This window comes from Pseudopodoces humilis, chromosome 9, assembly GCF_049639895.1.
Source record: "Pseudopodoces humilis isolate 2021_Gansu_Grassland_sample_001 chromosome 9, ASM4963989v1, whole genome shotgun sequence".
Classification (NCBI taxonomy): Eukaryota; Metazoa; Chordata; class Aves; order Passeriformes; family Paridae; genus Pseudopodoces; species Pseudopodoces humilis.
In genome coordinates, this window is record NC_142208.1 from 19886565 (window position 1) to 19898204 (window position 11640).

General features: G+C 35.6%; 1 protein-coding gene across 5 annotated transcripts in view; it reads left to right on the top strand.

The window, feature by feature from the left end:
* The window catches only part of PCGF5 (polycomb group ring finger 5), a 103825-nt gene extending 92741 nt beyond the window's left edge, over positions 1–11084 (top strand). For all 5 annotated transcript variants that reach the window (XM_088059350.1, XM_014250271.2, XM_014250272.2 and 2 more), the window contains one exon: positions 1605–11084. In XM_088059350.1, coding sequence (XP_087915476.1) covers positions 1605–1652 — 48 coding nt within the window. In that variant the 3' untranslated portion in view covers positions 1653–11084. The remainder of the gene's footprint in view (positions 1–1604) is intronic.
* The last annotated feature ends 556 nt before the right edge of the window (positions 11085–11640 follow it).

Genomic DNA, 11640 nt, shown 5'->3' on the forward strand with positions numbered 1-11640 from the left:
AAACAGTATTTCAGTTTCCTCATTGAGAATTTTGATTTGAACTGATGTCTGAAAGTTACTTTGGAACTTCAGAATACTATTTTTGTCTTGAGTAAAAATTAGAACTAGTGGTAGAGGGTCACTCCCCACTAGTGATGGAAGTGAACTACTGCACTCATGCCTCCTTCAGTAATTAGAATTGTCCCAGCATAGTGCATTTCATCTGTATAGTTTTGTGATTTTGTTTGCTAAAACACTGAGCCTCATTGGTTTACTTGGCAATTTCAGTGTGGTGATTTCTCTGTCTCTTCCTGTGTCCACTTTCAATTAGATCTGCACACTTGTAGAGGCTATTTATATATTCAAAGTCAAAACCATGTGAAATAGCATTTAAATAACATTGTAGTCATGTCCTGTGCAAATAAAAAATTAATCAGAGACCAAGTAATTTATGATACTGCAGGTACATGTTTGTTAATTGCACATGCAGGCTGCACATGGTGCTCCCTGTCTTCTGTCCTAAACACTCGTGGTACTGTTAATACTTCTGGGTTTACCTTGTGATTTCTCTGAACTCCAGTTCGTAAATCCCCTGCAAGTGTGATCACATTTAGTTCTGGTGATATTTCACTACCATGGCACGGAAAGTTTATTAACCCTGTAGGTCTCTGGAGCTATACCTTTGTTTCTTCATCTCTGTTGCATTTGAAGGATGAAGCAAAATGTTTCTGGTTTTAATGATAGTTTCTGTAATAATTTTTTATATTTCCAACTTTGGAATTAAAAACACTTAAATTAGCTTTGTTTCTCTGTTGTATGGCAGAGAGGTGTTTAAGGCCATACAGCTGCTGAGACAATGAGATTTGCGAGGGTTTTACGCTATAGAAAATACACAGTATGCTAATGAAGTTAAGAGGAAAACTTGAGACAAGTGAAATGCTGACACACTGAGAAATAAGAGGTTGAGTAGAACAAAAGTTTGAGCAACAGGTACCCATTCTACAGCCCCTTTGGGAAATCTGTACACTCTTACCATCCATTCCACAAATTCTATCCAATTTTCCCTAAATTCCCTAATTCCCTAAGCCCTCAGATCCAAGAGGCTGATTTGCCATTTCTTCTCAGTAGGAATTAATAAAAACTTATCACTTCATCTGAGGTTAAGGAGTTTGGATTTGGGGAGAAGGTCATCTCTCAGAAAACCAGATGACAGCAATTTTTTTTATAGTTTAGCTATGGAACCTCTGTATATAAATTTCAAAGTACATCACCCATAAATATACTTTGTCCAGATTGCTTTTCATCAAACACAGCAACACAGAGATAAGACTTGTTTGAGCACTCCCAAGTATAAATGTAATAAAACATAAATATTGAAATATATAAAAGCAGATACAGAAATTGTATATCGGTGACAAATAGCTAGTAGATTTGAAGTACAGGGATGGATTTAACTGTTGAAATGTATGGAATTTGTATAAATTGTCATATACATCTGTCTTAGAGATAAGAGCTGGCTATTCTTAAGGTAGTCTTTAATTGCATTTTCTTTGTATTGTTTATGAATCATGTCTTCATGCTTTCTTGTCTGTTTTTGTTGTTGTTTTTCCCTTGCTTGTTTTCAGTCTTACCCTATGGTACTTCAGTATCGACCTAGAATTGACTTCGGTTAGACCAAAGGGCCAGATCCCACTGAGATGAATCCTGCACTATTTGTTTACCCATCGACAGATTGCACAATGAATGGATGTGCCTGGATTGGGGGGACACAGCCAGAATTTCAGCATGCAAATAAGGACATTGTCTTTCTTAAAATTGTCAGTTGCATCTCTGTTGTTTCTATTAGAGCAAGCCAAGTGCCATTCTGCTACTGAAATGTGCATAAGATATTTGTGTATCTTAAGAGTGTGCTGCAAATCATAGCCAAAATCATGAACTGTACAGTCAAGACTCAAAACCTATGGAATATTTCTGCTTGCGTGTTAGAAAATTTTTCTGGTCCTAATATTGATTACACTAGCAAAATGGCAGAGTGCTCATTCATGTGGTGTTGCAGTTTCACACACTTACTATTTTACTGAATATTGTTGTTCAAATCATAGAGTACTGTAAAAATAACTAAGGATTATACCTTGACAATATTTTGTATAGAAAATATATTTAGAAAAGTGGTGATTGGGCCACTACCTTTTCCTTGATAAGGTTCTCATGGGTCCAGGTATAGCTCACTCATGAGTGTGCAACAGTCCTTTTGCAGTGAATGAAGATTAATTACATTGAACAAGAGATGTAGAACATGATAATTCAAAATAATAATTTTAAATCTTCTAAATTGCTAATATTGCTTAAAAGCATTGCAGCCTTTGTGATTGCACTTTCTGATGGTTTCCCTAAAGTTTGGAATTTGGGATACTAGCTATTTTTGGAAAAACAGCTTCTGGTCAGATTACATTTCTTCTAATAAAGCCTCCATAAAAATGAAGGTAAAGTAATATAAATGTCTGTGGAACAACTAAATTCCGCTACAAAATTATGACCAACCAAAATTTTTCATAATTATTATTTTTCATAATAAACACTTCCTTTTAAGATTGAATAGAGGTCTATAATATGCTAAGACAAAAATAATATATAGCTTTAATTACATACTGTATCTCTTGTGACTATCTGGAGTTTAGAATTCATTACAGAAATTTTCATTAGTTAAAGTCACATCATAAAACTATTTCTATAAAATTAGAGGTAATGCAATACTGAAGATTAGCAGTCTGACCAAAATAATTGTTCAGGTCATCTTTTTTTCCTAAGACCTGGTAGTGCTGGATAAAAAGTGATTGTTGCCTTAGGTGTTACAAGCGTAATGGTTCTAGTATGAGATGTTTTTTGGGGTTTTTGGTAATGTTGCAGGGAGCATAGCAATGTAAATGTTTTCTGTCTTCCATTGTCTTTGCTTAAAAGTCAGTTGAGTTTTTCTGATCAGATTCTCTGGAGATACTTATAGTTCAGTCACGTTATGTAATTTCTACTTAGTACATGCCTGCTGTGTTGTAGATAGCTATTTACTTTTTTTATGCCTTTTGCATACAGCAAAAAGGAACCAAATCAATTTTTCACAAGCTACTGTAGAGTGAACTGGTCATTCTTAGACAAAGTGAAAATTCTTTCTTGGGATCAAATACGAAAGATAGGTGTAAGGCTGTAATTCCTTTGTAAGTTTATGTTCATGTACAGTAGTATGTTCTGTAGAAGAAATAAGCATGTTGTGGATTAAATCTGGCCCCTTTAATGTTGTTAGGAGTTCTAACACTGATGACTTGAGGAGTCACATGTAGTTGGGTTGAATCCTACCCTTGCACTCCAAAGCCCATATGACGTGCAGAAATCAAGATGCTGTCGGTAGCAGTCTGTTAAGGAAGCCTGCCATTACAGCTCAAGGTTGCACATGCCAGTGGAACCGGGGAAGGAAAATGTCTAGGAAGAAGCTGCTGCCCCTTTCTGCAGTGTGCTGGCCAATACAGGCACTTGAAACAGGCAGGGGTGCTCGTGCTGGCTGCAGGGAACAGGCATCCCTTTGCCCACCCAGTCTGTGATGCCCTACTTGACAGAAAGAAGATACTCCTTGTAGGGAGGTCCCTTCTCTGCAGGGTCTCTAGAGAAAAACAGATTCTTTTTATATATGGAAGTCCACCTCATGGAGCAGCTTGGAAGAGCAGAGCATGCTTTTGGATTGAAAAATCATTCTTCTTTTAGTATATACAGTTGTTCTGTACAGTAGAAATAGAAGATTATTTGTAAATATTTACATGCACATACAAATTACACCTTACAGTTTTTATATATTTCATGTGATTTTATACTGGAATTTTCACTGTAGATTTGCTTGACATAAAACACCTGTTTCAGTTAATCACAAAACTAATGCTAGGATGCTTAAGCATAATTTCTGCTTGGTTCAGGGCACAATTTTTTTCTCAACAGTTGTGCTTGCTGTTTTGAAAAAATTTGAACAGACTTGTTTTGAAAAGACAGGAACATATAAGTTTTAATCCATCCTCCTAACAGGACCCTTGGAATAGCACCATTTTGCCTTGGTTTCAGAATAGCAACTGATAGAAGCTTTCTTTGACTGTTTGATAACTTCCTGTTTTCATAATTCAGAGAACCATGAATTTTCTCAATCAGAGTTGCACATTGGTTTTGATTCCTGGTATTTTCTTGATGCAAGTTAAAGCTATATTACAGAAGGCAAATCTTCATTTTAAGCATGGAAAATACTGACAGATCTGAATCGATGTTCCCAGCTGCGAATGGTGGCATTAAATGCATACGAACTAACCACCTACTCTTCATGCATTTCTGATTTGATGGCATGGTGCCTGAGTGCTGCTATAGTTTAATAGCTTTTGTAAAAGTAAAGTGCCAGTGAAATACATATCTTAACTGGGCAGCTTGTGCAACACAGGCATTGCCTTCTTTACAGGAAATTTTCACTCATATAGTACGTATGTGCCATGTCTCTACAGATATGCAGATTTAATTCATTTGTGCCAATTAAGAGTGTCTGAGCACCGTAGGAATATGAGAATGAGTGTGCAGATTCCTATGTGCCAAAGACGGAGTAAAGTAAAATGAGTACCTAGGCATTCCCTTCAGAATGCACCATATGCCATGCTAGAGCAGATGCCTGGATAAAGTCACACTTTCTGAGCATTTCCATGACAAAGTGTCACCACTGCATCCTTGTGAAGCATAGGAATATAAAATAAGTGTTGCTGCCACTGTGTTTCTATGCCTTTCCCATATTAGCAGTATCTAACTGCAGAGGGACCTAAAAAATTCTGCACTACTACCTAACCTTGCTGTCCCTTATTTAGCACATATGGTGCTGCTTGGGTTTTTTCCTCTAGAAGTGAAAAACTCATTAATGAAAAACATAAACAACTTTTGGTTGAGCATAGCTGGTTGCTGCATTTATCTAGTAACGAGCCGTAAGCTAGAATTTAGAAACAAGATCCTGTAATATCTCAAACAGTATGGAATTAGATGATTAATCAAGAAATGCATCTTCCGTGATGCATTACTAAACTCCTGGTAGCTAAGGGCCTAGTCCTATGAAGGATTTTTTTAAGGAAATACCAAATAAGATTGCTACAAAGCTGAAGTGACTCATCACTATAGGAGGTATTGTTCACATGAAAGCTTTGGGGATTTGGCTCCTAGGAGTATGCAGTGCAAGAATTGTATTGTGCATACTCAGCTAGCTTTGAGTTATGCAAAAAAAAAAATTATAGAAGTATTATCTTGACTTTACTGAAAATGTTGTACAAAGTGAAGTGCCTGATTACTAATACAGAATACCTTTTAAATCCATTGTTTTCATTTGACAGGGTAATAGTTGCTTCTGAATTTTATCTGTGGTCTTAATATTTTCAGCAAGAATATATCATAAACATACTGTATTAAGAAGCTTTCATGGGGAAAAAAGGATAAAAAAGTGTGTTCTTTTAGATAATTTAAATTAAAACTGCCATATCTCAGTAGAAATTATATTAAAATAAGTACTTTTATGTTGAAAATATTCCATTTTCTGCATGAGGAACCCTTTAATTCTGGATCATGGTCTTTTTTTTCTCCATAGGTTTCAGCAATTTGACTTGACGTTTCTGTTCTTATCAAGGTCACTAGACTAGATACCCTAAAACAAACAATTCTAGTATATCTGCAGGAGAAAAGAGATTGATCCCATTCTGTGTAGATATAAGCTAGGGTCTTACTGCAGACAAAATAATGGTCCAGAGTTTCATCTCATTTTTCCCATGAATACCTGTTCTACATGACTTTGTGAGAGAAGTAAACAATTTTTCCTTCTCTGCTGTTTAGAAAAATAGGCTGCAGCTTAGTCCTTTAATTGGACCAATCACTGAGTTTTATTGTTTGTGGGGGTTTACATTTTCATAGAACTGAAGATAAGAGGTACTTATTCTCTCCCCAGAAAAAAACCATTCTTGAGAGGACTTCCAAGAAAAGGCATAGCATCCAGCTCAGCCAGATACCATGTCTGGTAGAAATATTAGAGAACAAGCAGCTGTTCGAAACCTGTCTTAAGTCTCAAAATAAATAGATTGAGCCTTATCTATAGAGGGACTACATAAAATACTGGTTAATAACATTCATTGATCAAATTTTTGTCCTGGAAGAGTGAAAAGGCAATTAAGTCTTACATCCTTATCCAAGAGTTTAGTCCAGTTTCTTCATTTAATCTGGCAGATTGAAGGCATCTCTTTGCTTCCTACAAGAATGCATGTGTCATGCTGCGTATTCCCCTCTCAGTTTACTTCATTCTTTGTTGACTTATTCTTTTTCTCAGTTAAAATGTCTAAACTAAGGCACCCTTTCTGTTGTAATTAATTCTAGGTTCTTACACATCTTTTGGCCATTCCCATACCCCACCCAATTTCCTACCCAAAAGTCAAAAGATGAAGGACTTGTAAAGGTGATATTGCGCATGGGGTGTCAGCTCCCAGGTATCATTTATCAGACAGCTCTCATGGATTTCAGCAGTTTTCACAGTTCTGCATTTTCAGTCCTTCATAGCCAGTTTGAGTAAGGTCATGCTTCCACAAGGGTTTCAGCTAAAAACACTTGTTTGAGGAGGGTTTGTAGTCTACTGGAGTGTGTTCCAGGATGAGTTCCAAGACATGAGGGGATTGATTCACCTAAAGGAAATGTGAAAACTTGCAACTGCACATTCACCTCTAATTTTGTCGCATAGGGGTTGTCTGACCTTCAGACCTCAGCTGAAACATCCCTTGCAGGAATGTCCTTCAAAAGATGATCTTGCAATGTTTAAATATTTTTCTTCATAAACAGATCTACCTATTGATTTTCTTTACCTTCTGTCTACACTGTCTGTAGGTCAGATTAAAACCGTAGGTTCCAGAATAGGAAATTAATTAATTAACTAATTTCCAACAGATTTCTTCCATCAAATGTGTGTGCCATAAATCTTTTGCATTCAGGTGGCTCTCCACAGCTGAGTAAGGATGTTGTTTCATTCTCTAGTAAGCAATTTAGGTCTCTGTGCTCCTGGAGTGTGGCAGTAAAGCAGAGGAGCTCTGTACATGGATAGAAGTGTCCAGGCTATCTTTGGTATTTTCAGAAAGAGACAAAGTTCTGTAAACTCAGGATGGAGGGGGAATTCTGGAATGAAAGATGTCTGTAAGCGGTAGTTTTTGCTATTACATTAATTTTAACCAAAGATAGGCATTGGTTTGACTTCACTTGTTTTTCTGAACCATTAGATACTTTTCTTTGAAACAACTTTCATGTGTATTGCTAGGAAATGCTTCTAACATGGTTGGCAGTTAACAGGATGAGGTGAACAGAAGTAAAACTGTGCATTTTCCTTCTTCCTCATGACAGTCAGTGTAAAGCAAAAAGGTGAGAGAAGGTTACTATCCAATATACAAAATGGCTGCACAGTAAAATGGTTTTGCTGCTAGTTAACATACTGAGGGTTTTATTACAAATGAAGTTGTAATGAAGATGTTTATTGTCTAAGTGCAAGGCACATATTTTATAATGGTATTCTACTCTTAAAATTCAGTTTTGTATTATATTGAGTATGGTAGATATTGTTTCTGTTGTCTCCTGAATTTTGATGTGCTAAAATGAAACATGCTCCATTTTTACTGAAAAAATATCACATACTTATTGATTTAAAATTAGTCTTTGTGGTCAGATATTTAGTTTGTTCTTAAAAACTAGGGGTTTTATAAACTATTTTTATGGATAATCTGATTGCCTAATAGTTTTAAGGGACCTAATTAATACCAAAGGTAACGCCACCCAGAAATGGACTTGGAATATGACATTGACACTTTCCTGGAGTGCCTGAATGGTCGAGAGGTACCTGGAGTCCATCAAGCAGAACTGGACCAGTGGTAGTTGTCTGTGTCACCAAGCTGAAGGGTTAGGCACACCTAGCAGTTTCCAAAACAAATTAGAAAAGGAAAGAAACAACAGGAATAGCGTTAAGGTTGAGTCAACAGACAGAGAGTAGCTCATGTTCCTGAAGAAAAGCACAAAGGCTTGCATTTACTGATGTGTCTGCTATACCTGGCCTGTGAACTAACAAAAAACTCAGTGTGCTGTCAATCCTGTAAACCTTCCAAAGCACAAAATAGTCACCAAGCTACTTTTGGGGTTTCTAGTTGTAGTTCAGTGATATTTTGGAGGGTGGAAAGGACAGATTTGGAGGATAATGAGAAGATATTAAGTATGTTTTACAGATTTTTATAGCTATTTTTTTAGCAAATGGCATTGCTGTCCTTGATGTGAGACCATTGATTAGTAAGAAGTGATTATTTTACTTGTGCAGTATGAAACAGTGAGAATAAAAAGATCCAAATTATCTCGATTTCCTTTTCCAGGATAGCGGTTAACTAAACTGGACAGTAATAGGTCAATATAATTATTTAGCTGGCTGAAAGATTTCATTCTAAATACTTACTGATCGTATTTTTTTTTCTCAAATAGAACCTTCTTAGTATAAACATGAAGCAATGCATCATTTTTTCCCTTATTGCAGACTTAACTATTGAAAGGAAAGTATTTTGCATTTTTTTAAATTAATGCAAAGCCTGAATTGTTGGATGTTCCAGGCTACTGAATAGATGATATAGAGTTACTCTCAATGGATTTTTTGGGGGTGGGGGCCTAAGTGTCCTTATATAAGCTGTGATCCAAGTTAAAAGAAAGGAGCCTATGGTGAGCAGTAATAATGTTCTAATGCTTCCTTGCATTTGATCAGTAGTTACCAGTTTTTAATAAAGCAGCCCTCACAGTACTTAGGAGCTCATAGAACATATTGTGATCTTAAGTTGCTAATTTGTTTTAAAATATAAAATGTTTTAAGCTTTTTGTCAAAAGTGATAACATCCTATTACAAATAAACCTTTTTGTGGTTGTAAAATTTAGCTTATAAATCATTCAAATTGAAGTGAAAAAAACACAGGTCATTGTTAATGACAGTCTATCCTACTATTAAGAATATATGTATTTTTGTAAAGAAAAAGCACTTGTAGATACTTAATCAGTCCAATATCTATCTATGTTAATGTTTTGGAAAAAAAGAAAAAAAAGAAAACAAAATGCTGCTTAGAGAATCACATATTTTTAATTTTTGTGCTCAAATGCATTTTCTGTTGATTTACGGAATGTTTATTCTGTGTGAAGCTGTATAGTTAGTACAGCTGGGCTAAATGCATTTCTCACCCGAATTGTATCTGACTATGATAATATATTTTGTGTCCAATCAGAAAGCAATTGCAAAACACAGGCTTGTGGTGCTGTTTTTCATCTTTGATATTAGCTTCATCCTGCCTTATAACTTTTCTACTTCATAATAAGTATAAAAAATGCTAACCGTTTTTTGTGATGCATGTGTTTCAGTGGACATTTCAGGGTATATCTGGTTGTTTAGTTGAATCTTACTGTGCTTACTAACACTTCTATAAGATGGCAGAATTTTACATACAGTATTTAATAAACAGTCCCCTGGATGAAAAGGTATGCAATATTAGTCAAGTTTAATACTCACCTTCCTTCAAAGGAAGCTACTGCTGGGTACATGCGTGGAAAGTGAGTGCATCACTAAAGATTCTGAAAATTTGTACAAATACTATTTTTTAAATTCAGAATAATTCACTTCTTATAATATTTTGCAGCGATTTGAAACCTCACTTTCAGCTGTATTTTTATTCATCATAATGCATTAACACAAATTCAGGGAAGAATAAATACAGTAACAAATTTTATTAAAGTACAGTAAAGAGTGGCAACCATATTTGTTTGTGTACATTTTAGTGTACGGTCCAAAATCTCTTTACTTATTTTTGTGGGATTCAACAGGGTTCTTCAGCTTGACCTCATTGGAGTGACTTTCTATAATTATCCTTGTAGCTGAGACTTGAAATGAGCCAGACTTCCCACTTCCTCACTTAATTTCCTTTCATGGGTGACTAATATTGTTTAAATTTACTCTTATTATATTAACCTTCTCATAAGTAAGTTTTGCAATAATGAGTGTGTACACTAGCAGTAGAATTCATTGGTAGGAACTCAACTGAGTAAATACTTGTGTCCTTGACAAATTGGGGGAGAATTTGACTCAGATTATGAACACTTGAAATGGCATTCTCTCATTTATGTTCATGCTTCGCGAAGATCTGCAGTTGATCAGGATTTGATGTGTTTCATTACATGAACATTGTCCATTTTTATAATTTTTGTAAAGAGATGATTTCTATAGTAATTCATTAGGGTCAACATCTCAGGGTCCACAAAGTAGCAGTTTAAAATCCAATTGACCTGAGTGCAATACTAGTACTGCAGGCTTGTATCTTTTGAAGAACCAAAAAAGAACTTAAAAAGCACTGTAAATTTCACACAGTTCTACCAAAGGAATTTGAGGAGTTTTTTTAATGTCAAATCTGAGTGTGGCCCTAGAAAAAATGAGACACATAACTCAGTCAGCACTGGTGATCAGTTTTCCATTTAGGGATGGGAAGTGCTGGTACTTGGGGGCTTTTTGGCAAAACCCCTTGGTTGTGCCTCTTGATGTAGAGTGAAGCCTGTTCAAATCTGCATCAACATTTGTAAACAAGATTTATTTTGAAACAGTGGCTCATGCAAAGCCTGCAAATGGGCCTCTAGAATCTTGTGTATAAATGTATCAGGTATGTGATGATATTTCTAACAGTGAGCTACCTGTACGGCTCAGTACTAGTCATGTTAAACTGCATGTTTCATGCTAATGTCAAGAAGGTTTACAGCACCTTTATAGTGGTTGATAACAAATGACAATTTGGCCTGACCTGTATGCTGCAAGATGCCTCTAGCCCAGTTGGATTAATTTTATGAAAAATCTAGATGAGCAAGAAGTATAACTAATCTGCTTACTGGCACTGAATTGCTCCTTTCTCAAAGCAATAAATATATTCATGTTGTAACATCTGTTGTGCAGCCTACAATACGAGTTGTTTTGTTGCATTGTTTCTATATAATTTATTTTGTGCAATAAAAAAATCTCTGGTTTTATCTGACTTCTTTCTAGTTTGTAATAATCTTTGAATTAAAACATTTGCTAGCTTTATATCTTAATCATGCAAGCATGCTGTCAACTCACAGAAGTGTGAGTAGAAAACAATGCAGTAATATTATTCATTATAGAAGAAACAGAAGGTAATCACATGGCCTGATTTTGTTCTAATTGATGTCATAGAGTGCTACCATTAATTTTCATGGGTGCAGAGTTCTGCCTAACAATAAAGTTCTCGGGACTTGGTACCCCATTTGTAAAATATAACCAAGTGGGTTACAGTGTGACTGTGTGCTTGAGGCTTTTTTTTAAAAGCAAAACAAAACCAAAACAACCTCATAGAGCTTCTGCAACTTTTTTTTAACCTAATTTCACTCCTTTTTGTTCTCTCCCTTTTTGATGTTTTTCTGAGTTATTATGGATTCAGTAGTATTTATTATTCTGTGCCTTTATTATCTCATTGAGTTGTTTTAACTCTAAGGTAGTGTAAAATAAACATGCATGCAAATTGGAAGGTAGAGGATATCCTTATAAGTGAGCCCTTGGTGTGAAATGACAGT